This window comes from Vidua macroura, chromosome 28 (genome assembly GCF_024509145.1).
Source record: "Vidua macroura isolate BioBank_ID:100142 chromosome 28, ASM2450914v1, whole genome shotgun sequence".
In the NCBI taxonomy this organism is placed as follows: Eukaryota; Metazoa; Chordata; class Aves; order Passeriformes; family Viduidae; genus Vidua; species Vidua macroura.
In genome coordinates this window covers 4,745,340-4,770,147 of record NC_071598.1, presented here as the reverse complement: position 1 = coordinate 4,770,147, position 24,808 = coordinate 4,745,340, and the positions used below count along the sequence as shown (strand labels likewise).

The 24,808-nt window shown below is 64.3% G+C and overlaps 1 protein-coding gene across 1 annotated transcript; it reads right to left on the bottom strand.

Moving 5' to 3' along the window:
- Positions 1-1,845: 1,845 nt before the first annotated feature.
- FER1L5 (fer-1 like family member 5) lies at positions 1,846-24,743 on the bottom strand. The gene is made up of 52 exons (XM_054000486.1): positions 24,315-24,743; positions 24,124-24,179; positions 23,955-24,046; positions 23,767-23,875; positions 23,563-23,694; positions 23,358-23,486; positions 23,220-23,282; positions 22,738-22,788; positions 22,287-22,317; positions 21,645-21,760; positions 21,460-21,571; positions 20,694-20,773; positions 20,519-20,587; positions 20,382-20,425; positions 19,876-19,952; positions 19,724-19,800; positions 19,029-19,142; positions 18,798-18,942; positions 18,008-18,132; positions 16,703-16,794; positions 15,987-16,170; positions 15,693-15,845; positions 15,219-15,332; positions 14,912-15,075; positions 14,620-14,728; positions 14,442-14,544; positions 14,095-14,258; positions 13,288-13,461; positions 12,904-13,015; positions 12,680-12,757; positions 12,410-12,591; positions 11,816-11,974; positions 11,618-11,716; positions 10,945-11,094; positions 10,676-10,874; positions 10,031-10,119; positions 9,888-9,929; positions 9,682-9,807; positions 9,042-9,173; positions 8,811-8,966; positions 8,637-8,728; positions 7,972-8,156; positions 6,943-7,092; positions 6,151-6,290; positions 5,625-5,713; positions 5,431-5,526; positions 4,960-5,101; positions 4,578-4,677; positions 3,892-4,130; positions 2,631-2,740; positions 2,416-2,554; positions 1,846-2,342 (listed from the first exon to the last, which is right to left on the bottom strand). Exons 1-52 carry the CDS (start codon positions 24,397-24,399, stop codon positions 2,259-2,261), a joined length of 6,054 nt encoding a protein of 2,017 aa, XP_053856461.1. The 5' UTR covers positions 24,400-24,743; the 3' UTR covers positions 1,846-2,258.
- Positions 24,744-24,808: the final 65 nt, after the last annotated feature.

Sequence of the window (24,808 nt, the reverse complement as noted above, 5' to 3'; positions counted from 1 at the left end):
CGAGGCAGAGGGTGGGGCAAGGCGGGGAGTGGGCGTGGCTTACATGTGGGGGTCCCAGCCCCATTTCTTGCAGTCCCAAGTCCATGGGGAGGGGTGTGTGGAGGTTCCAGCCCAATTCTGGTTGTCCCAACCCCATTCTGGGGGTCCCAGCCCCATTCTGGTTGTCCCAGCTCCATTTCTGGTTGTCCCAGCTCCATTTCTGTTTGTCCCAGCCCCATTTCTGGGAATCTCATGCCCATGGGGAGGGGTCTTCTGGGGGTGCCAGCCCTATGGGGAGGGGTCTCCGGGGGTCCCAACCCCATGTCTGGCGTGCCAAGTCCATGGGGAGGGGTCTGTGAGGGTCCCAGCCCCATTTCTGGGGGTCCCAGGTCCATAGGGAGGGGTCTTCTGGGGGTGCGAGCCCTATGGGCAGGGGTCTCTGGGGGTCCCAGGTCCATGGCAAGAGGTGTCTGGTGGTCCCAGACCCATTCTGGTTGGTCCTAAGACCATGGGGAGGGGTCTCTGGGGTTCCCAGCCCCACTTCTGAGACTTTCAGGTCAAGGGGGAGGGTCTGTGAGGGTCCCAGCCCTATGGGTAGCGGTCTCTGGGCGTCCCAGCCTCATTTCTGTGGGTCCCAGCCCTATTGAGAGGGGTCTCTGGGGATCCCAGCCCCATTTCTGCAGGTCCCAGCCCCATTCTTGAGGAGGACCTTCGTGATTTGTGTGGCTGGCACACGACTCATGGGGACAGCAAAGATCAGGCACGGCATTTAATGAGATTTTTGTCAACTTTATTTCAGAAATTTTGGGGGGGGGGTGGGCCTTAGCTGTGGGGGATTCTCCGGTGGGCGTCCGTGGAGCTTCTGCCCGATCCCGGCACTGTCTTCACCGCTGCTCCGGGGGGATTCTCTGACCATGGCCTCCTTCCTCATCCCCGGGGATGCTCTCTCTCTCTCAGTGCTCCGTGGGGATTCCTAGGCTATTTGGGAAAACACATTACCTGTGGGGGATGCTCCGGTAGTGCCCGCGGAGGTCCCACCTGATCCCAGCACCGTCTTCACTGCTGCCTGGGGGGGATGCTCCATGGGTCGTCGTGGTGCTTCCGGTTCCATGGTCCTCGCTCCGGGGCGATGCTCGGCCGCTCTCGGTGCTCACTGCCCCGGGGATGCTCTGTCGGTGTCCTCACCCCGGGGCATTCCCCGCTGCTGGCCGCCGTCCGTGGCCGGTGTTGGCTCCGGGGTGCTCCCAAGGCTCCGCTGCTGCCGCCGCTCCCATCGCTGGGCCCGCACTGAGCTCTGCGCGCCCACGCACGCCTTTTATAGGCCCGGCAATCCCCGCCCTCCTGCCAGCAGCCAATGGGAGTGCAGTGACATCATAGGGGCGAGGGCAGATCGTCACGGCTCTTTGTGACGTCAGAATGAAAGGGTGGGGCCAGAATGAGAGAGCGATCTGATTGGTCAATGCCGAAGGCCTTCCCGCGCTGATTGTTCCAGGCGCTGATTGGTTAGTTCGAGGCAGAGGGTGGGGCAAGGCGGGGAGTGGGCATGGCTTACATGCGGGGGTCCCAGCCCCATTTCTGGGGGTCCCAGCCCCATTTCTTGTGGTCCCGAGTCCATGGGGAGAGGTCCGTGTGGGTTCCAGCCCCATTCTAGGTGTGCCCACCTCCATTTTGGGGGTCCCTGATCCATCCTGGGGCCCCCAGCCCTATTCTGATGGTGGCCAGCTCTGTTTTGGGGTTCCCAGCCCCATCCTTGCAGTGCCCAGCTCCATTTTGGGGGTTCCCAGCTCCATTTTGGGGGTCCCCAGCCCCATCCTGGGGGACCCAGCCCCATCCTGGGGTCAGGTTTGAGAACAGGGCGGTGGAGGGGCAGCGGCCACGCCAGGATTTGGGGTGAGTTTGGGTGGGATTGGGTCCGAGGGGGTCTCGGTGTGGGGCTGGGGGAGGCAGTGGCACCAGGGCTGGCGCTGGGGCGGCAGCTGATGACGGTCTGGGGTTTAGAGCAGGAATTGGGGCCGAATTTGGGAGCTGGAGCTAAAGTAGGGCTGATTGGGATCGGGGCTGGGGGGTTAGGGTGTCTGTGTCCCTCCCGCGCTGCCAGAAACGGGGACGATGCTCCGGTGCTGCTCGGACATGGCTTTTGTTGAGGAGAGAACACGTTCCTGCCGGCACAGCGGCTCCGGAGCGGAGCAACCCCCTGCGGGCTGGAGAAGCCACCGAGGACATCCAGAAAGGGAAGGGGGGATGTTCAGAGCCGGGAAATCGGGGAGCTCAGCGGCTCCTCAGCGTTCCGTCCCCGTCCCGCCCGGGGGACGCTTCGTGTCCGGCCGCTGGCGGGGTTCGGCCACCGTCACCGCCAGGGAGCCCTGCGGGGCGACACGGGGGGACTCAGCGCGCGCCCAGGGGTGACAACGGGGCGCTCGTGGGGACGCCGCTGACCGGGAAGAAGGAACGGAGCAGCACGAGCAGCAGGAACACTGCCAGCCCCACGCCAACCCACAGCAGGTAGCGCCAGCGGACGCCATGGCGGACGAGGCTCAGCGGCGAGCGCAGCCACAGGAACGAGGACTTGGGGCGCCTGCGGGGACACCGGGCTCAGGCACCGCTTGTCCCCCCGCTCCCCGGCCGCCCCTCCTGGCTCGCCCCGGGCTCACCTGGGCTCGGGCAGCGTCGGGTGCTTGTTGGGCTCCTCCCGAGCCTTCCCCACCGGGCGCTGCTCGGCCTCGCGCGCCGTCAGCAGCTCCAGGCTGAGCTCCAGCTTCCCCTTCCAGGGCGGCCGTCGAGAGGGAGAAATGGGTTTGGGAAAGGGTTTTTCAAAGCTCGGTAGGAAATTCAGGCGGTTTTGTAAATAAACGCCGAGATGGAGGGTGCTGGTTGAGGGAGGTTACGGAGCGGAGGTGGCGGTGCTGTCGGTGGAACTGGGAACGGGTTTTGGTTAAGTTTTCAAATGGGGTTTTGTGAAAAGGCCAAGTGTTTTAGAGAATTCAGAGTGTAAAACTGAACTGGAGGAGGACTGCCAGGGGTGAAAATAGGAGTGATTGGTGTTAGTAGTTATAGGTAATTAGGTAATTCGATGTAATCAATTAGATCATTAATATCATCGAATTATAAATAATTAAGTAATTAATAGAGCTATAGAATTGGACAGTAAGCAATTAGTAATAGTATATATTTTATATATATTACAATATATTGTATATATAGTATATATTATAATTATATAAATAGTCATATATTAATATTAGTATGTATTATATATATTATATTATATATTGTAATATATATTATATTACATTATATTATATTATATTATATTATATTATATTATATTATATTAATTATATTACATTACATTATATTATAGCAACAGATTAGTAATAGTAGCATTGTATAGCAAAAGCTAATAAGCTGAAAAACATTTATAAAATATCGTAACCAAAAAATAAGTTTGCTTCGGATAGAATAGGGTTAAGTTTTACATCTCTTATGTCTTTTAATGCCAGAAGATCATCTATTACCTTCTGGATAATACCAATATAATAAATACCAATAATAGACTAATAATGTTATAATAAAAAATAATAAAATTAATAAATACCGAAAAATAATAAAAATACTAGAATAATATAATCAAATATAATAATCAAATATAATATATAATACTATAATGTAATGCAGTATAATATCATATCATATCCAATCATATACTATAATATAATGTAATGTAATGTAATTTAATGTAATGTAATGTAATGTAATGTAATGTAATATGATATAGTATAATATATAATAACAATATAATGAAAACCATTAAAACGCCTCTCAGTCAGTCGCCCCATCGCTGTGAAGCCCAGCAGGCTGGCGCAGGCTCTGTCCCCGCTGTCCCCCAGCCCCACGCAGATGTCCCCAACCTACCGAGAGCCGCTGGCCGCCCTCGTCCTGCATGGTGCAGGGCCACCAGCCCCGCGCCCTCCTCCTGCGGAACAGGTTCAGGGGCGAGCGCTGCAGCGCCGGGGCGCGGCACCAGCGCCGGGAGAGCTGGGCCAGGGAGAGCCAGGCCCGGGAGAGCCGGGACAGGTCCTGCGGCGAGGCCCGGCACAGGCGGGCGCTGCTGGCCGGGCGGGGCAGCCGCGTCAGCTCCAGCTCCAGGATCCCTGCGGGAGAGGCCAGGGGACAGCTCTGTCACCGGGGGAGCTCCCTGTCACCAGTGGGTGCTCCTTATCAGCAGTGGGTACTCCCTATCACCAGTGGGTGCTCCTTATCATCAATGGGAGCTCCTTATCACCAGTGGGTGCTCCTTGTCACTGGTGGGAACTCTTTGTCACCAGTGGGAGCTCCTTATCACCAATGGGTGCTCCTTGTCACTGGTGGGAACTCTTTGTCACCAGTGGGAGCTCCTTATCACCAGTGGGTGCTTCTTATTATCAGTGGGTGCTCCCTGTCACCAGTGGGAGCTCCCTGTCACCAGTGGGAGCTCCTTATCACCAGTGGGAACTCCTTATCACCAGTGGGAGCTCCTGGTCCCCAGTGGCCGCTCCCTGTCCCCACTGGCCGCTCCCTGTCCCCTGCAGTGTCCCCCCGGTGGTGGCACGGGCTCTCACCCAGCAGATCGTCCGCCTTGAACTTGTCATTGTCCCACACCTGCAGGATGAGTTTGGGCGGCACCTTCAGCAGTGTCTCATCCAGGCTCCACACGTGCTCCTGCCCAGGGACACGGGAAGGTCGCGCGTGTCCCTGCTCTGTCCCCAGGCCATGCCCTCACACCATGTCCCCACGCTGTGTCCCCAGGCCATGTCCTCACACCGTGTCCCCACGCTGTCCCCGCGCTGTCCCTGCACTGTCCCCACTCTGTCCCCACACTGTCCCCACTCTGTCCCCACACTGTCCCCATGCTATCCCTGCTCTGTCCCCGCTCTGTCCCCGTGCTATCCCCACTCTGTCCCCGCTCTGTCCCCGCGCTGTCACAGCCCAGCTACCGCTGACCTTGCGGCGGATGGCGCAGAGCTTCTCTGCTGCCAGGAACTCGAAGGGGAACACGAAGCGCCAGTTGAAGGCGCCGTTGCCGTCCAGGGAGCGATAGTGGATGTCGGTGTGCTGCCTCTGCTCGGGGAGCCCGTCCAGCCACCTGCGGGGACAGAGCTGTCACCACTGTGTCACCCCCCAGGGGACACCGCAGTCACCTCTGCACCCATCCCAGCCCATCCAGCCACCTGCGGGGACAGCGCTGTCACCACTGTATCACCCCCCCAGGGGACACCGCTGTCAGCCCTGTGCCCATCCCAGCCATCCGTGCCACCCCACAGGGGACACTGATGGCACCACTGATGATGGGGACACCCTGGGGTGACAGGGACCCTGGGGATGGGGACCCTGGGGTGACAAAGGACCTGCCAGGAGCTCTGGGATGAGCAGGACAGATGCTGGGGGGTGACAGGGGACACCATGGGGACACACCCGGTGACGTAGATGTCACTCATGCGCTGGCCCAGCAGGTTGATGTCCCCAAGGTCCGTGTCCCGCACGTTCCACACCACGCAGCGCAGCTCGTACCTCGGGAGGGGACACCGACGTGTCACCTTCCGCCTGGGGTGGCACTGTCCCCACGGGGATGGCCCTGTCCCCACGGGGGTGGCCGGTCACTCACTCACCCCTCGGCCTTGCGGGGGTCGATGTTCACGGGGGGCCCGGGGGGGCCGAGGCTGGTGGGGAAAATGTCCACCCACATCTGCACCTTGCCCTGGGGACACCGTGACAGGCTGGAACTGGCCCCAGTGTCCCCCAGTGTCCCCTCTCTGTCCCCAGAGCCCCAGGCTCCTCATCACCGTGGGGTCCCTTTGTCCCCCCAGCATTTGTCCTTGTCAGCCCCCAGTCCCATCAGCCACTCCTGGGGTCCCTGGCACCCACACCAGTGTCCCTGTCACCACAATGTCCCCACCCCCAGTGCCCCTGTCCCTGCGGTGTCCCCATCATTCCCCACAGCCTGCTGTCGCCGTGGTGTCGCTGTCCCCAGGTGTCGCTGTCCCCGGCTGTCGCTGTCCCTGGGTGTCGCTGTCCCCAGGTGTTACTGTCACTCCCAGCCCACTGTCACTGTCCCCAGGTGTCACTGTCCCCAGGTGTCACTCTCCCCTGCTGTCTCTGTCCCCGGGTGTCTCTGTCCCCAGGTGTCGCTGTCACCTGCTCCAGCCCGGGCCGGGCACGGCTCTGCAGCCCGCGGGTCTCCAGGTGCTCCGGGACGAGCTCGCACAGGTTCAGCACGTGCAGGGCCAGGCGCTCCCGGGGGGCCCCGGGGTGTCGCGGCGGGGGGTGGCCTCGCTCTGTGACACCGACCGACCTGTCACCCGCCCGCCGGCGACCCCCCAGACCCACCTAGATCCCCCGAACCCTCAAACACCCCCCAAACCCACCCAGACCCACCCAGATCCCCCCAAACCCTCAAAACCCATCAGACCCTCCCCAGATCCCATCAACACCCCCAAATTACCCCAAAGCCCCCCAGACCCACCCAGACCATCCCCAGACCCCCAATCCCTCCCAGACCCTTCCCAAACCCTGCCCAATTCCCCCCAGACTCCCCAAATCCCCCAGACCCCTCCAAACCCCCACCAGATCCACCCAGATCTCCTCAGATCCCCCCAAACCCCCTCAGACCCTCCCTAGATCTCCTGAAACTCCCCCAACCCAGACCCTCCCCAGACCCCCCAAACCCCCATCAGACCCTCCCCAGCCCCCCCAAACCCCCACCAGATCCTCCCCAGATCCCCCAAAACCCCATCAGAGCCTCCCCAGCCCCCCCCAAAACCCCCATCAGACCCTCCCCAGACCCCTACAAACCCCCCAAGACCCTCCCCAGCCCCCCCAAACCCCCACCAGATCCTCCCCAGAGCCCCTCAACCACCCCCAAATGCCCCCCAGCCCCCTCCAAGCCCCCCCCCAGATTCCCCCCAGCCCCATTCCGTCCCCCCTCACCGAAGTGGCGCAGCTCGAAGCGCTGCCCGCTCAGGCTCAGGGCGGTGCCCCCCGCGGCTGAAGCGGGGCCCGGGCAGCCCCCGGGCGCCCGCCAGGAGCTCCAGGGCCCGGCTGGGGCACAGCTGGTCCCGCCAGCACGAGGGGCCCGCGCTGGGGACAGGGCAGTGGCACCTCTGCTGGGTGTGACCCCTGTGCCCGCTCCGTGCCATCCTCCTGTGCCCCCCATCCTACCCCTCCTTGGCCCTCTCTCTGCCACCCTCCTGTGCCCTCCAAACCCTCCGTACCCCCCAACCCTCCTGTGGCCCCCGTGTCCCCTCCTTGTCACGCCCCCTGTGTCCCCTCCTGTGCCCTCCCAGCCCCCGTATCCCCCCCTGTATGTCCCCCGTGTCCCCTCCTGTGCCCCCATGTCCCCTCCCCTTGTGCCCTCCCCGTCTCCCCCCGTGCCTCTCCCCGTGTCCCTTTCCTGTGCCCCTCCCCAGCGCCCCGTGTCCCCCTCCCCGTGTCCCCCCCGTGTCCCTCCCCAGTCCCCGGTGTCCCCTCCCCCTGTCCCTTTCCCGTGCCCCTCCCCATGTCCCCCCTGTGTCCCCTCCCCGTGTCCGTCCCCAACCCCTGGTGTACCCCTGTGCCCGGTGTCCCTTTCCCGTGTCCCTCCCTGTCCCCCCCCGTGTCTCTTTCCCGTGTCTCCCCTGTCTCCCCCGTGTCCCTTTCCCGTCTCCCCCGTGTCCCCGTGTCCCCTCCCCGTGCCCCTCCCTGTCCCACCCCAGCCCCCGGTGTCCCCTCCCCGTCTCCCCGTGTCCCTCCCCGTGTACCCCCCATCTCCCCCGTGGCCCGTGTTCCTCCCCCTGTCCCCTCCCCATGTCCATCCCCAGCCCCTGGTGTCCCCCCGTGCCCCTCCCCGTGTCCCCCCCGTCTCCCCCGTGTCCCCGTGTCCCCTCCCCCTGTTCCCTCCCCGTGTCCCCCCCTGTCCCACCCCAGCCCCCGGTGTCCCCTCCCCGTGTCCCCGTGTCCCCTCCCCGTGTCCCCCCGTGCCCGGGGGCACGCACGCGTGGTACAGGGTGGGCAGCCCGCAGTGGGCACGGCGGTGGGACAGCAGCCGGTCCTCCAGGTCGATGGTGGTGCTGCCGATCTCCTGGTCCGGTGGCACCTTGTCGTGGTCCATGATTGTCACCCGCAGGTCCTTCTCCAGGGGGATGGTGGCCGTCAGCTCGAACATCCTGCTGGCAGCAGGGACGTCAGGCTGTCCCCGGGCTGGCATGGGGACAGGGACCCGCGGGGACAGGGGAGCTGGGGACACAGGGACACGGTGGGACAGGGAAGGGGACAGGTGGGGACACAGGGAATGGGACAGGGAAGGGAACAGCTGAGGGCACAGGGAATGGGACAGGTGATGGCACAGGGACATGGCGGGACAGGGAATGGGACAGGTGATGGCACAGGGAATGGCACAGGTGGGGGCACAGGGAATGGCACAGGCATGTGGTGGCACACCAGCACAGGGAACGGCGACCTGGTGGCACCAGGCCAGGCTGACACAGGGCCACGCTGCCATCGGGAATGAGTCCCCTCAGTGCCCCCTGGGGGTGACAGTGACATGGGCCATCCATCCCGGGAATGACACTGCCAGGGCAACCCACCCCGAGGGTGACACTGCCACCCGCCCCGGGCGTGACAGTGCCAGGGCCACCCGGCCGCACCTGCCAAAGACGGGCTCCAAGGTGTTGGGCACGTACTGGTCCCGCCGTCCCAGCGTCTTCTTGCCCAGCGCCACCCGCACGTAGGGATCGCTCTGGGGCACGGAGGGGACACCGCGGTGACACCGCGGCCCGCACGCCCCGCCCGGCCCCGCCGGGGGTGCCCGCTGTCCTTACCAGCCCGGTGACATCGCGGGGGGACAGGTCGAAGGCTCGCACGACGTAGACGCGCACTAGGCACGGCTGCGGCTGGCGGGGCGGCAGCCGCTGGAAGCAGCGCGGCGCGGGGGCCGCTCCGGCCTCCTCGGGCACGGGGTAGATGCGGAAAAGCCCCTGAGAGACCCCGCCGTGTCCTCCGGGGGTCCCGCCCCGCTGCCGGGATCCCACGGGATGAGGGGGGTCACCCACCTTGAAGCTGCCCACGGGCTCGGGGTGCTGGCCTGGCACGGGGGCACGGCCCGGTTTGGAGAGGGGGAAGGTCTGGCAGAAATCCTGCAGCCCCTCGAACTCGGGCACCGCCTCCAGCTCGCAGCCGTAGATCTGCGGGGCCGGGCCGGCCTCGGATCAGCCCCGGGCCCGGCCCCGTCCTGGAGCTGCTCCCCACTGCGGCCCCGGCCCCTTCTTCATCCCTGTCCCCATTCCCTCCTCATCCTCATCCTTGTTCCCTCCCCAGTTTCATCATCATCCCTGTCCTTGTCCCCATTCCCTCCTCATCCTTGTCCCCCCCCAGTTTCATTATCCCTGTCCTTGTCTCCATTCCCTCCTCATCCTCATCCTTGTCCCCTCCCCAGCTTCATCATCCCCGTCCCCCTCAGCTTCATCCCCGTCCTTGTTCCCCTCAGTTTCATCCCCATCATTGTCGCCTCCCCAGCTTCATCATCCCTGTCTTTGTCCCCATTCCCTCCTCATCCTCATCCTTGTCCCCTCCCCAGCTTCATCCCCATACCTGTCCCCAGTCCTATCCTTGTCCTCACCCACTCCCTTCATCCTCCCTGTCCCTGTCCTGTCCCTGTCCCCATCCCAGGGCAGGCCCCAGGCTCTGGCACACCTTCAGTCTGTCCCCGTTGGTTCCCCTCGGAGATTTGGGGTCCTTGTCCTCCATGGAGGCGTAGAATTTGCTCCACCAGTCCCTCTCCTCCTCCTCCTCCTCCTCCTCCTCCTCGTCTTCCTCGTCCTGGTGGGGAGCAGATGCAGGTGGGCACAGGTGGCCCTGGTGGCATTCCAGGTGCCACCTGTCCCCGTTCCTGTGCCCACCTCGTCCTCAGCCCGTTTGTTCCTGAGGTAGCCGAGCAGGTCCTGTAGGGACAAAGGGCTCTGGGGGAAACTGAGGCACAGGGCCGGGCAGTACCAGCGCCCAGCGGTGCCAGGGCTGGTGCCAGGTGGCCAGAGGGACTCACCTGAGCCATCCTGGCCGGGGCTGTGGCCAGGAACAAGGAACACCAGCGCCTGCAGGGGCTGGAGGAGACGGGCACGGAAAGGAGCTCGTCTGTGGGACAGAGGGACAGCAGGCATGAGGGAGGGGACAGCTGGGACGGGCTGGGGACACCGGGGATGGGGCTGGGATAGGGCAAGGGACAGCTGGGATGGGTTGGGGATACAGGGGATGGGCAGGGGGTACAAAGAGCGAGGCAGGGATGGGACAGGTGGCACCAGGGATGGGCAGGGATAGGCAGGGATGGGACAGGTGGCACCAGGCATGGGCAGGGACCGGACAGGTGGCACCAGGAACAGGCAGGGATGGGACAGGTGGCACCAGGAACGGGCAGGGATGGGACAGGTGGCACCAGGAACAGGCAGGGATGGGACAGGTGGCACCAGGGACGGGCAGGAACGGGACAGGTGGCACCAGGGATGGGCAGGGATAGGCAGGGATGGGACAGGTGGCACCAGGCATGGGCAGGGACCGGACAGGTGGCACCAGGGACAGGCAGGGATGGGACAGGTGGCACCAGGAACGGGCAGGGATGGGACAGGTGGCATCAGGGACGGGTAGGGACGGGACAGGTGGCATCAGGGACGGGCAGGGATGGGACGGGCAGTACCTGGCATTGACACAACCGTGTGAGAGCCGCTGCCGGACCTGCCGGAGCCCAGGAGCTGCTCCTGGCGGGGCGGGTGGCAGCGGTACCGCCCCAGGTCCCCGACGCTGGCCTGGCCCAGCAGCAGCCGCCGCTTGGTGTCCGCGCGGTCCCAGAGCCGCAGGCGGATGGGCGGCACGAACCGCTCCTCCTCGGGCAGCGCCTGCGGGGACAGCCCGGTCACCCGCGGCGACACCCGCGGGCCCGGTGCCCTCCACCCGTCCCGCCCTCACCAGGGTGAGCACGAAGACGTTGCTGGGAAAGTTGGGGTCGGTGGCCATGTCCTGGATCGGGGGGGTCCACAGGCTCTGCTCCCCCCACTGCAGCTCCAGCCGCGGCTCCCGCACGGCCCCGCGCAGCCCCCGCAGCCCCCAGGCCAGCACCTGGCGGGACACGCGGCTCCTGTCACCCGCGGCGCTCCCTTTGGTGGCAGGCTGAAGGTGCTGTCGCCATCCGTGTCCCTGTCCCCACTCCTGTGCTGGCTTTGCCTCTGCCCCCTGTGCCCGCTCTCATCTTGGCTCCTGTTCTTGTCCCCGTCCTGTCCCCATCCCCTGTCCCTGTCCCCATCCCCAGGACCTTCAGCTCTGCTCACAGCCTGTGCCACACCCAGGCTCCATCTCCAGTCTTGTCCCCATCCCACTTTTATCCCCATCCCAATCCTGTTCCCATCCCTGTCCCCATCCCACCTTTATCCCTGTCCCATTCCCTGTCCCCATTCCTGTCCCCATCCTTGTCCCCATCCCACATTTACCCCTGTCCCATTCCTGTCCCTATTCCTGTCCCCATCCCACCTTTATCCCTGTCCCATTCCTGTCCCTATCCTTGTCCCCATCCCAGCCCCGCCTCCATCCCATTCCCCACTCCCTGCTTGTCCCCGCGCTGCCCCTTCCCGCAGGTGGCTCCCACCTCCAGTGCCACCCTCTGCAGGCGCGGCCGCAGCTCCGGGGGGATGCCGAACCCGTCCTTCCTCAGGGGCGGGGGGCTGAGCGGAGCCGGAGACCCGTCCTGCCGTGGGGGGGGGACACCGCGACAATGCCACCCCGGCCCTGGGTGCCCTCTGTGCCACCCCTGTGTCACCCTGTGTCGCCCGAGTCACCGCCTCACCTCGGGCTCCTGCAGGAGCTCGAAGGCCGCCAGCAGCTCTCCGGCCGGGCCCCGCGGCCCCCGCAGCGGGTGGGGCTGGAGCCGGGGCGGCTCCCGGAGCGCCGCGTCCAGCCAGACCCGCGGGGAGCACACGCACCGGCCCAGGAACACCGCGGCGCCCTGCGAGGCAGAGCCTGAGCGCGGGGCTGGCCCAGCCGGGGGTGTCCCTGTCCCTCCATCCCTGACCTCCTGTCCCTCCATCCCTGATCCCTGTCCCTCCATCCCTCCTGCCAGACCTCCATCCATGTCCCATCCATCCATCTATCCATCCATCCATCCATCCATCCCTCCATCCCTCCATCCCTCCCTCCATCCCTCTGCTCCCATCCTTCCCTCTTTCCTTCCTCCTTCCCTCTCTCCTCTCTCCCTCCCTCCCTCTCCACATTGCTCCATCCTTCCATCCTTGGTCCCCCATCCTTATCCACGTCCTATTTCTCATCCATTCCTCCCTCCCTTCCTTCTTCTCTCCCTCCTTCCCTCCCTCTCTCCTTCCCTCCCTCCCTCCCTCCATCTCCCCACCCCACGCCTCGCCCCCTCGCCCGGTGTGTCCCGTACCTGTCCCCGCTGGTCGCACACCTCCACCACCACAGCGGGGGGGTCCTCCCGGACGCCTCGGGGGTCCCCGAACAGCGGCACCCGGGGGAACAGCAGCGTCTGCTCCCAGCGCGGGTCCAGCGCCCCGCGCACCGCCCGCGTGCGCTGGCTCAGCGACACGAACGACACGTGCGCGGTGGCATCTGGTGACAGCGACAGCGTCAGCGCCCCGGGCTGCCAGCGGGGCGGCGCCCGGGGCCGGGGGGGTCCCGGCGGGGGGGGGGGTCCCACCTATGGAGGTCCTGGCGCTGCCAGGCGCCAGATCCAGCGCCTGGAAGATGTAACAGCGGAGCTGGAAGCGGCCGGGCCCTGCGGACAGCCGGGGGTCAGGGGGGGCTGTGAGCCCCCAGCCCCTTCCGACCCTTCCGCATCCCTCCTGACCCCTCCTTGGTAGTTCCCAGTCCCTCCCGGTCCCTCCCCAGTCATTCCTGGTCACTCCTGGCCCCCGGACTCACGTTGGAAGGTGCAGAGGATGAAGGGGGGCGGCTGCTGAAGGGGTGTCAGGGAGGAGCCCCCCGGCAGCTGCGGGGCCACAGATGGATTGTCCTGGGCTGGCTCCTCAGCGTCCTGGGAGAGGACAGGGCTGGGCCCTGCTGTCCGCCTGTCCCCTGTGCTACTGTCCCACATTAGCCTTGCTCCACAGGGCTCCATCCACCATCCATCCATTATCCACCCATCATCCATCCATCCATCCATCCATCCATCCATCCATCCCTCCATCCATCCATCCCTCCATCCATCATCCATCCATCCATCCCTCTCCTTCCCTCTTCCCTCCTCTCCATCTCCACTTCTCCCATTTCCCCGGGTCCCTCCCGCCTCCCCGGCCCCGTTCCTACCGGGACTCCCTGGAGCAGGAAGAGCGGTGCCACGGCCACGGGCTCGGCGGGCACCAGGCTGCGCTGCCAGCGCCGCCGGCGGCACCAGGGACCGGCCGGGACCTTGGGCTGGAAGGTGCAGCCCCAGAAGCACTCGGGCTGCCAGGCCTCGTCCTCCCACAGCTCCTCGGGGTCCTGCAGGGGCACAGCACGGGGACAGCATGACACAGGGACAGCGTGACACGGGGACTGCCACCCTCATCCCCACCACTTTCTTCCCTGTCATCGTCATCCCATCACCCCAACCCACTGCCCTCATCCCCCATCACCCCCATCCCTGTCACCTCCATCCCTGCCATCCCCACCTGTGTCACCCCCATCCCTGTCACCTCCACCCCTGTCACCTCCATCCCTGTCACCCTCATCCTGCCATCCCATCCTTGTTATCCTCTATCATCCCCATCCTGCCATCCCCACCTGTGTCACCCCCATCCCTGTCACCTCCACCCCTGTCATCCCCATCCTGCCATCTCCATCCCTGTCACACCCATTTCTGTCCCCTCCAGCCCTATCACCCCCACCCTGCCACCTCCATCCCTGTCACCCTCACCTCTGTCACCCCCACCCTGCCACCCCATCCTTGTTATCCTCTATCATCCCCATCCTGCCATCCCCACCCGTGTCACCCCCATCCCTGTCACCTCCACCCCTGTCATCCCCATCCTGCCATCTCCATCCCTGTCACACCCATTTCTGTCCCCTCCAGCCCTATCACCCCCACCCTGCCACCTCCATCCCCATCGCCCCGCCCCTGTCCCCGTGGGTCACCAGGGTGCTGCGGGTGTCCGTGTCCTGCTCCTGTGCCCAGCTGTCGCTGTCCCTGTGGCAGACCCGGACCCAGCGCCGCCGCCGGAGGGTGTGGCACTGCTGTCCCTTGCCGTGCCACGCTGCCGGGGGGCTGCCATCCTCCGTGCCCACCCCGTACTGCCAACCTGCACACACGGGTCAGCTCCTTCCGTGCCACCCTGTCCCAGTCACCGTGTCCCTGTCACCCCATCTCCATCCCCTCCTTCCCTGTCACCCCATCTCCATCCCCTCCTTCCCTGTCACCCTGTCCCTGCCACCCCCACCCCTGTCATCCCATCTCTGCCACCCCACCGGGGACCCCCATTCACCGTCCTCATCCTCGGCCCCCTCCATGTCCACGTGCCAGTCACTGGTGACGCGCCAGCCCTGGGGACACGCCACCTCCTCCTTCGGTGGCACCGCCACTCCCTTCTGCAAAACCAGGCGAGCGCTGAGCCGCGACACTCCGGTGTCACCCGCGCTGTCCCCGCGCTGTCCCCAACTCACGGCGTCCGTGCTGGTCGTGCTGGTCCAGCCCCCGCTGGAGTCGCGCCTCTGGTTCTCGTAGAGCTCCTGCAGCACCGCGCTGCCCGCGCCCTCCGCCCGTGCTGGCACCCTGGGGACACCGGGGGACACGGCTGCTATCACCGCACCCTCCGCCCGTGTTGGCACCCTAGGGACACCGGGGACATGGCTGTTGGCACCGCGCCCTCCGCCCGCACCCTGGGGACACCGGGGGACACGGCTGGCGTCACCGCGCTCCCCACAGGGACAGGGGGTGGCCGTCCCCTCGGCTCACCGCTGCGGCCGCTCCACGCTCCAGGGGCCGTCCCAGCGCCAGCCCTTGGGGGGCCGCAGCTCATCCGGGGGGGGCGCGGCCCGGCCGGAGCTGTCGGAGAACGCGGCGCGCCCCAAAAGCCTCCGGGGCCCCCATTTCCCCAGCAGCCGTGTCTGGTTCTCGTACTGCGGGGACACAGGCGCTGGCCTTAGGGGACACTGTGGGGTGCTGTCCCCTCCCAGGTGTTCCCTCCCCGCTGTACCCTCCCGGTGCTGTCCCCTGTACTGTCCCCTCCCCTGTCCCCATGCTGTCCCCCTGCTGTCCCCACCGTCTCGCTGTAGAAGCGCAGGCTCCCCTCGAGCAGCCGGGCCAGCTCCCCGCTCTCGGCCACTCGCCCCAGCCACAGCCGGACCCGCACCTGCGCCTGGCTGTCCCCGCAGCCCTGCGGCACAAGTGTCACCGAGGGGCGGGGACACGCGGGGGGGACAGACAGGGGACACGGCGGGGTGTGCAGGGGACAGGGAGGGGACACAGAGGGGACAGAGAGCAGGGACTTGGAGGAGATGAGGTGGGAAGAGAGAGAGGACATGGAGCAGGGATGGAGGGGACATGAGGGGACATGGAGCAGGGACGGAGAGGACATGAGGGGACATGGAGGGGACATGGAGGGGACAGAGGGGGACATGGAGCAGTGAGGAAGGGGGACATGGAGGGACACAAAGGGGACACGGAGGGACACAAAGGGGCTGTGAGGACACCGAGGGGACACGGAGGGACACCAGGGGACAGCGGGAGCTCCCACCAGGAACAGGGTGAGGATCCTCCCGCAGAAACGGCCGCAGGCGCCGGGGCCGCGCGGGGAGTGCAGGACATCGGTGGCGGCGACACGGGCCGAGGCCACCCGGAGCTGGCCCCGCAGCAGCCACAGCTGCACGTCGGGGACACCGGCCTGGGGCTGCGGGGACACGGGGACAGGGCACAGGCGTGAGAGCGGCACCGGAACGGGCACGGGAACTGCCCCAAAGGCGCCCTGGACGCGCCCAAGCTCAGCGTTGTGGGGTTTGGATTTGTCCCACGTTGGGGTTTTGGGTGTCACCTCCACGGCCAGCGCGGCCGCGCGCCGCAGCCACCCCTGGGCCGCTGTCCCCAGGGTGTCCCCGTGCTGGCCACCGGCCCCGGCCTCGCGCCGCAGCCGCCGCAGGAGGAGGCGCCGGCAGCTGCGGAGCTGCTGGTCCAGGGCGGTCAGAGTGGGCTGCTCCTCCAGGCAGTGCAGGGCGGCCCTGCAGCGCCCAAAACAGCCCAAAATCACCCCAAAATCACCCCGAAAACATCTCAGAATCAACCCAAAACCGCCCCAGTCCAGGGCGTTCCTGCAGCACCCCAAAAAGACCCCAAATCACCCCAAAATATCCCAGAATCACCCCAAAACCACCCCAGTCCAGGGCATCCCTGCAACGCCCCAAATTACCCCAAAAAGATCCCAAAACACCCCAGAATCATCCCAAATCACCCCAAAATCACCCCAGAACTGCCCCCAAATCATCCTAAAACCACCCCAGTCCAGGGCATCCCTGCAGCACCCCAAAATCCCCCCCAAAACATCCCAAAATACCCCAAAATCACCCCAAAACCACACAGGGCCACCCCAAACACCCCTCATCCCATTTCCACCCCAAATTCCCCTCCGGAATGACCCAGTGTCCCCCAGAGTGTCCCAAATCCCCCAAACCCCAACTGCCAGCCCCACATTCCCCCCCGAGATTGGGGATCCCCCGACCCCAAACCCCGATTTTGGGATTTGGGATCGCCCACTCGCAGTCCTGCTCCAGCTCCCGCAGCAGCTTCGTCCTGATGTCCCTCGCGGTGTCCCCGCGGTGTCCCCGCAGCTCGGCCAGGTTCCCCTCCTGGCAACGGCCCCAGACCGTCCCCAAATGGATTTGGGATCAATCCCACCCCATCCCAGCTGGATTTGGGAACAATCCCACCCCAAACCATTCCCACATGAGCTTGGGAATCATTCCCACCCAGATTTAGGATCAATCCCACCCGGATTTGGGATCACTCCCACCCGGATTTGGGGTCAGTCCCAGCTGGATTTAGGATCATTCCCACAGAGATTTGGGGTCAGTCCTGCCTGGATTTATGATCAGTCCCACCTGGATTTGGAATCATTCCCACAGAGATTTGGGATTAATCCCATCTGGATTTAGGATCAGTCCCAATGGGATTTGGGATCAATCCCACCTGGATTTGGGATCATTTCCATACAGATTTAGGATCAATCCCAGTTGGATTTGGGATCAGTCCCAGCCGGATTTGGGATCATTCCCACACAGATTTAGGATCAGTCCCAGCTGGATTTAGGATCAATCCCACCCGGATTTGGGATCACTCCCACCTGGATTTGGGATCACTCCCACCTGGATTTGGGATCATTCCCAGCCAGACTGGGGGTTAGTCCTGCCTGGATTTAGGATCATTCCCAGCTGGATTTGGGGTCATTCCCAGCCGGATTTGGGGTCAGTCCAAGCTAAATTTGGGGTCAGTCCAAGCCGGATTTGGGATCACTCCCATACAGATTTGGGGTCAGTCCCAGCCGGATTTGGGGGTCATTCCCATACAGATTTAGGATCAATCCCATCTGGATTTGGGGTCATTCCCAGTCAGATTTGGGGTCAGTCCTGCCTGGATTTGGGATCATTCCCACCCGATTTGGGATCATTCCCATACAGATTTGGGGTCAGTCCCAGCTGGATTTGGGGTCAGTCCCAGCTGGATTTGGGATCATTCCCATACAGATTTGGGGTCAGTCCTGCCTGGATTTAGGATCAACCCCAGCTGCATTTGGGGTCATTCCCAGCTGGATTTGGGGTCAGTCCAAGCCGGATTTGGGATCATTCCCACCCGATTTGGGGTCATTCCCATACAGATTTGGGCTCAGTCCTGCCTGGATTTAGGCTCATTCCCAGCCGGATTTAGGATCATTTCCAGCCGGCTTTGGGATCATTCCCAGCCAATTTGGGATCATTCCCACCTGATTTGGGGTCATTCCCAGCCGGATTTGGGGTCAGTCCCAGCCGGATTTGGGATCATTCCCAGCCGGATTTGGGGTCTCACCAGGTGCTGGCACAGGGCTCGCAGGAGGTTCAGGCTGTCCCAGCGGTGCCCGGCGTCCTCCCACTGCGAGGTGACAGCGGCCACCGGTTTGTCCCCGAACCATGGCAGGTGGTGGTAGAGGTTCCCTAGATCCGGAAAATTCGGGAAAATCGGGAAATTCGGGGTCAGAACAGACCTGACCGCACTGCTGGGGGGCAGCTGTGGCTTCCTGGGAGGTGTCACGGGATCATCCAAGATTCCCAAATTGTCCCCTAATCCGCAGGTGACATCAGCCAGGTGACACCCAATCCGTGTCCCCAACACCCCCAAAACCCCCCCAAAACACCCTGAAATCACCCCAGCCCAGGGCATCCTGGCAGCACCCCAAAACACTCCAAAATCAATCCAGAATCACCCCAAACCACCCCAAAACCATCCCGAACACCCCAAAACACCCCAAAATCAACCCAGAATCACCCCAAACCACCCCAAAACCATCCCGAACACCCCAAAACACCCTAAAATCAACCCAGAAGCACTCCAAACCACCCCAAAATCAATCCAGAATCATCCCAAACCTCCCCAGAACCACCCCGAACACCCCAAACCACCCCAACATGACCCCAGTCCCTCACATGCATGGGGACGGAACACTCCGATAATTACACTAATTAACCATTCCCAACAATTAACCACTCCCAACCTTTCCCCCCCCCGCCCCGCTGTCTCAACCGGCCCCTTCCCAAGACCGGGCACGGTTTGGGGGGGGTGACAATGTCACCGGTGCCACGCGGGCGCTGTCCCCGCTCACCATCGAACGCGGGCGCTGCCGGCGCGGTGGCGGCCGCGGCGCCGCCGATGCCCAGCTCGAGGCTCAGCCCCTCGGGGCCGCCTGGCACCATGGTGGCCGAGTAGAAAACCCCACAGAGCCCCAGCTGGCAGCGGGGCAGGCGGCTCTGCGGCGAGGAGAAACCCCAAAAAAGCGCTCAGCTGGCCCCTCGGGGCGCAGGTGGCACCAGCCCCGTTGTCCCCGTGTCCCCACCTGCGCCCGCTCGGCGTCCACGGGGGCGACGGTGTCGCGTTGGCGCCCGGGCGGGGTCCCCGTGTGGGTGTAGAGCTCCAGCAGCAGCCGGCCCCGATAAACCAGCCCCGAGTCCTGGGTAACGAGCTCGGCATGGAGGGTGTCCAACGGCCACCCCAAATGTCCCGTTGTCCCCTAAAGTCCTGCCCCAAAAATTCCTGTTTTCCCCTAAATGCCCCATTCTCTGTTTCCCATCCCATTTTCATCCCAAATGTCCCATTGTCCCATCAAGTCCTGTGTTTTCCCCACCAATTCCTCATTTACCCTCAAATTCCCTGTTCTCCTTGCCCCCATCCCATTTTCACCCCAAATGTCCCATTGTCCCCTAAAGTCCTGCCCCAAAAATTCCTGTTTCCCCTCAAACACCCCATTCTCCATTTCCCATCCCATTTTCACCCCAAAAGACCCTGAAAACATCCCAAATCCCCTTTCCCATTCCCCAAACACCCAGGGACAAAGCCCCAGAACCCCGTTCCCCCTCCAAACCCCCGATTTCCTCCTCCATCGCCCCATTCTCACCCCAAACATCCCATGGCCCTCAAAAATCCTTCCTTTGCCCCAGTGACCCGTGATTTTCCCCACGGATGCTCCATTCCCGCCCCAAAAACCCCATTTCCCCCAAAAACCCCATTTCCCCCCAAAACCCCGCTCCGTACCCTGGCAGCGTCCGGCCGGGGGCCGTAGAAGGGCAGGAAGCTGGGCCCGAAGGAGGGCAAGAACCCGGGGGTCCCCTCTGGGGGCAGAGAAAAGGGGGTTCGGGGTGGGCTCTGGCGAATGGGGACCCCAAAAAAGGGACAGCTCCGCTCACCCTCGAGCTCCTCGGGGTCGCGGGAGATTTGGGACAGGCTCAGGGTGGCCCTGCCCACAGCTTTGCTCCGGCACGGCCTGGCAGGGACACGGTCAGGGGTACCCCGAATGCGGGGGGGTCCCCAAATCCGAGGGGGTCCCCCAAACCCGAGGGGTGTCCCCCAAACCCGCGGGATGTCCCCCTAACCTGGGGATGTCCCCCCAAACCCGCGGGGTGCCCCCCAAACCCGCGGGGTGTCCCCCAAAACTGGGGATGTCCCCCCAAACCCTCGGGGTGCCCCCCAAACCCGAGGGGTGTCCCCCAAAACTGGGGATGTCCCCCAAACCCGAGGGGTGCCCCCCAAACCCTCGGGGTGCCCCCAAACCCGCGGGGTGTCCCCCAAACCCGCGGGGTGCCCCCCAAACCCGAGGGATGTCCCGCAAACCTGGGGATGTCCCCCCAAACCCGCGGGGTGCCCCCCAAACCCGCAGGTTGCCCCCCAAACCCGAGGGGTGCTCCCCGCTCACCCACGCAGGATTTCCAGCAGGATCTCGTCACAGATGGGGGGCAGCTGCGGGGACAGAACAGCGCCAAGTGTGGCTCTGGAAATGGGGGCGTCCCCCTTTTTGGGGTGCCCCTGTTTGGGGCCGGGGCCGCTACTCACCCGCAGGGGGAAGAACAAAACCTCGTTCCACTCGGGGCTGGCGTCGGCGGGCACCCCGCGGGTGCAGAGCTGCGGCAGGGACGGCCGTGAGCCCCCAAAAAATCAGGCACCCCCAGAACCCCCGGGCACCCCAAATTCCCCGCCCGGCACCCCAAATTCCCCGCCCAGCGCTCACCGTCCTGCCCGCAAAGCCGACCCGCACCGACACCTTCAGCGAGCCCGCGGTGCCGCCCAGGCACGGCCGCGCCGGCTCCGCTGCGCGGGGATGGCGAGCAGCGAGATTTTGGGGGGTCCCCAAATCCATCCCCACCCCAAATCCCCAAACCCCCCCCCGGTTTCCACTCTGCAGTAAGCAGGGGGTCCCCAAATCCACCCCTCATCCCAAATTCCCGGTGTCCCCACCCTGTGGTGAGCAGGATAGTCCCCAAATCCCCCCTTCGCCCCAAATTCCCCCATGCCCCCCTTGTGATGAGAAGGGGGGTCCCCAAAGCCACCCTCACCGCAAATTCCCGCTGTCCCCACCATGCGGCAAGCAGGGGGTCCCCAAATCCACCCTTCACCCCAATCCCCGGTGTCCCCACCCCAATTCTCAGTGTCCCCACCCCAATTCTCGATGTCCCCACCCCAATTCCCTGGTGTCCCCACCCCAATTCCCGATGTCCCCATGCCAATCCCCAGTGTCCCCAACCCAAACCCCAATGTCCCCACCCCAATCCCCAGTGTCCCCACCCCAATCCCCAGTGTCCCCACCCCAATTCCCAGTGTTCCCACACCAATCCCCAGTGTCCCCACCCCAATTCTCGATGTCCCCAACCCAATCCCCAGTGTCCCCACCCCAATCCCCAGTGTCCCCACCCCAATTCCCCGATGTCCCCAACCCATACGCTGGTGTCCCCACACTAATCCCCGGTGTTCCCACGCCACTCCCGCGGTGTCCCCACCCCGCGGCAGGTCCTCGGCGCGGAACACGCGGATCTGCAGCGTGGTGGCGCAGGGTGGTGGCCGCAGCAGGTTGGCCTCCACGTCCTCGTCCCCCGCCGGCATCTCCTGCTCCTGGAGGGGGAAGGTGACAGCGTGGGGACCCCCCAGGAGGGATTCTGGGGTGCGGGGGAGGGGGGGTGCTCACCTGGGCGCGCTCGCCGGCGCGGCGCACCGCGAGGCTGACCTGCAGCAAGCCCTGCGAGCGGCCGTCGCGGTGCCGCGGGTGCTGCAGGCTCAGCCACTTCCCGCTCAGGCTGCGCCCTGCCCCGCCGGGGACACCGCGGTCACCTCCTCGGTGGCACCGGAGCCACCCGGGAGGCACCGCGGGGCCCGCCTAAATCACCCCGAAAACGCATGGTGCTCCCCCAAAATGAGGCTTCACCTCTGGCTAGTGCTGGTGTGAAACGTCGCCCAAAATGTGGCACCCCAGTGTCACCCCAGTTCCACCACAATGTCACCCCAGTGGCACCCTGGTGGCACTGCAGGGCCCGCCTAAATCACCCCCAAAACACACGGTGTTCCCCCAGAATGAGGCTTCACCCCTGGTCAGTGCTGGTGTGAAATGAAACATCACCCAAAATGTGGCACTCCAAAATGTGTCACCCAGTGCCACCCCCGTGTCACCCTGGTGGCACCGGAGGGCTCGCCTAAATCACCCCTAAAACGCACGGTGCTCCCCCAAAATGAGGCTTCACCCCTGGCCAGTGCTGGCGTGAAACGTCGCCCAAAATGTGGCACCCCAGTGTCACCCAGTGTCACCCCAGTGCCACCCCAACCCTGTCGTTACCTGGGGCAGAGTAGACGGTGCCGACATCGAGCTGTGGGAATGGCAAAGGGAGTGAGAGTGCTCTGACACCCCAATCCCAAAATCCCACCCCTGACACCCCATTCCCAATGCCCCAGTCCCAAAATCCCATTCCTGATCCCCCATTCCCAAACCCTGATCCCAATCCCCCAATTCCCAATCCCCCACTCCGAAATCCCAATTCTAATCCCCATTCCAAATCCCCCATTCCCAATCTCCCATTCCCAAACCCCAATCCCAATCCCCCATTGCTAAACTCTGATCCCAATCCCCTATTCCCAAACCTTATTCCCAATCCCCACTCCCAATCCCCCATTCCCAATCCCCCATTCCCAAACCTTATTCCCAATCCCCACTCCCAATCCCCCATTCCCAATCCCCCCATTCCCAATCCCCCGTTCCCAAACCCCAATCCCAATCCCCCACTCCTCACCTCGAAGATGCCAATGACGGCTTTGGTGCAGATGTTTGGTGAACGGAGCACCTGGGACAGGGAAGGGGACACGGCTGTCCCTGTGTCCCTTGTCCCTGTCCCTGTGTCCTTGTACCTGTGTCCCTGTGTCCTTGTTCCTGTGTCCCTGTGTCCCTGCTCCTGATTCCCTGTCCCTGTGTCCCTGCTCCTGTGTCTCTGTCCCTGTCCCCATGTCCCTGTCCCTGTGTCCCTGCTCTTGTGTCCCTGTCCCGGTGTCCCTGCCCCTGTGTCCCTGTCCCTGTGTCCCTGCCCCTGTGTCCCTATCCCTGTGTCCCTGCTCCTGTGTCTCTGTCCCTGTCCCCATGTCCCTGTGTCCCTGTCCCTGTGTCCCTGTCCCCATGTCCCTGTCCCTGCCCCTGTGTCCCTGTCCCTGTGTCCCTGTCCCTGCCCCTGTGTCCCTGTCCCTGTGTCCCTGTCCCCCCAGTGCCACCGTTCCGTCCCACCTGGATCTGGATGGGCTGTGCCACCAGCTGCTCCGGCGTCAGGTGGAAATTCTGGCAAAACACCTGAAAACCCGAGAAGGGACAGTGAGGGCGGGCTGGGGGACAGCGGCCACGCCCGTGTCCCCTCGGCGGTGTCACCTCGTTGAAGTAGGGGTTGTTCCCGCTGCGGCTGCGGCTGCGGAAGTTCTGCGTCCCGATCTGCACCCTCACCACGGGTTTGATGTCATTGCCCCGCAGCTGGTGGCCCTTGATGACCCTCACCCGGACCTGCGGGGTGGCACTGACGTGGTGGCCGCGAGGGGACGTCACGCCCCGGGTGCCACCGCGCCCGTGGGTGCCCTACCTGGAAATCCTCTTTCCTCTCCGCGGGTGCCACCGCCGGTGGCTCCAGGGCCACCTGGCCGTGCGCGGGGGGGACAGGGACGTCCCCGGCCGCGCCGTGCGGGTCGTGGTAGCAGCGGAGGGTGACGGTGCACTGCAAAGGGACGGTGACGTGGGGACAGTGCCACCCCGGGGTGCTGTGGGGTGCTGTGGGGTGGGGGCTCACCCCCGTGGGCCGTTCCCGGTGGTCCAGCAGGGGGATGTCCCGGACGGCCATCGGCAGGCTGGGGTTGGCCACCAACTCGTCCAAGGACACCGTGGTGGCACCCAGGTCCCTGTGGGAGCGGGGGACACGGTGAGGGTGGCCGTGCTGAGGGGGTGGCCGCAGGGTGGCCGCCCAGGGCTGGCACTCACCCCTGGGGCAGCGGGCAGTCCCCGCGCCGCAGACGCAGGCCCAGCGTGTCCGTGGCACTCAGGGGACACGTGTCCAGTGGCCACACCAGCTCCTGAGGGGCGTGACACGGCTCAGGGGGGTGACCCGGTGTCCCTGTGCCACCATGGGTTACCCCCGGGGCCACCTCACCTCATTCCAGGTGAGGCTGCGCTCCTCGGGCACCACCTGGGTTCTCCTGGGGACGCCTGTGTGGGACAGGAGGGGTGGTGGCACCTCAGCATGGGGACACTGGGGACTGGCCACATGCACGGGCAGCGACCCGGTGCCACCCGGTGCCACGGGGTGTCCCAGACCCCGCGGTGTCCCCAACCCCGCGGTACCTCGGAAGCAGACGGACAGCAGGACACCGGGACCGAAGCCGGTGGCCCCGGGAATGTGGACGGCGACTACGTGGCACCGCAGCATGGCCACGGAGCGCTGGCACCGGGGACGGAGCTGTCACCAGGGCGTGTCACCAACGGGCCACCCCCGACGTGCTGTCATCGGGGATGGCGGCAGCTCTGTCACCGAGGGGTTGCCACCAATGTGCCACTCCCGAGGCTCTGCCACCGGCGGCAGCTTTGTCACCAAGGGGGTGCCACCAATGTGCCACTCCCGAGGCTCTGCCACCGGCGGCAGCTTTGTCACCAAGGGGGTGCCACCAATGTGCCACCCCCGAGGCTCCGCCACCGGCGGCACGTTTGTCACCGAGGGGCTGCCACCATAGTGCCAGCCCCAGGTGCCACCAGCCCTCTGGCGAGCAGCACGGCGGTTGGCTCGCCGCGCCCCAGCGCCAACGGCGGGTGGCGGCGCGGGGACTGTGGCGCGGGCGGCT

Excerpts from the sequence above, each read along its gene's own strand:
- FER1L5 (XM_054000486.1), bottom strand. The coding sequence starts at position 24,399 with ATGCTGCGGTGCCACGTAGTCGCCGTCCACATTCCCGGGGCCACCGGC. Across the intron at positions 16,171-16,702 it reads GAGCTGGAGCAGGACTGCGA|GGCCGCCCTGCACTGCCTGG; the intron begins GTGGGCGATCCC and ends TGGGCGCTGCAG. Across the intron at positions 5,714-6,150 it reads CCCGGCCCGGGCTGGAGCAG|GGCAAGGTGCAGATGTGGGT; the intron begins GTGACAGCGACA and ends CGGTGTCCCCAG.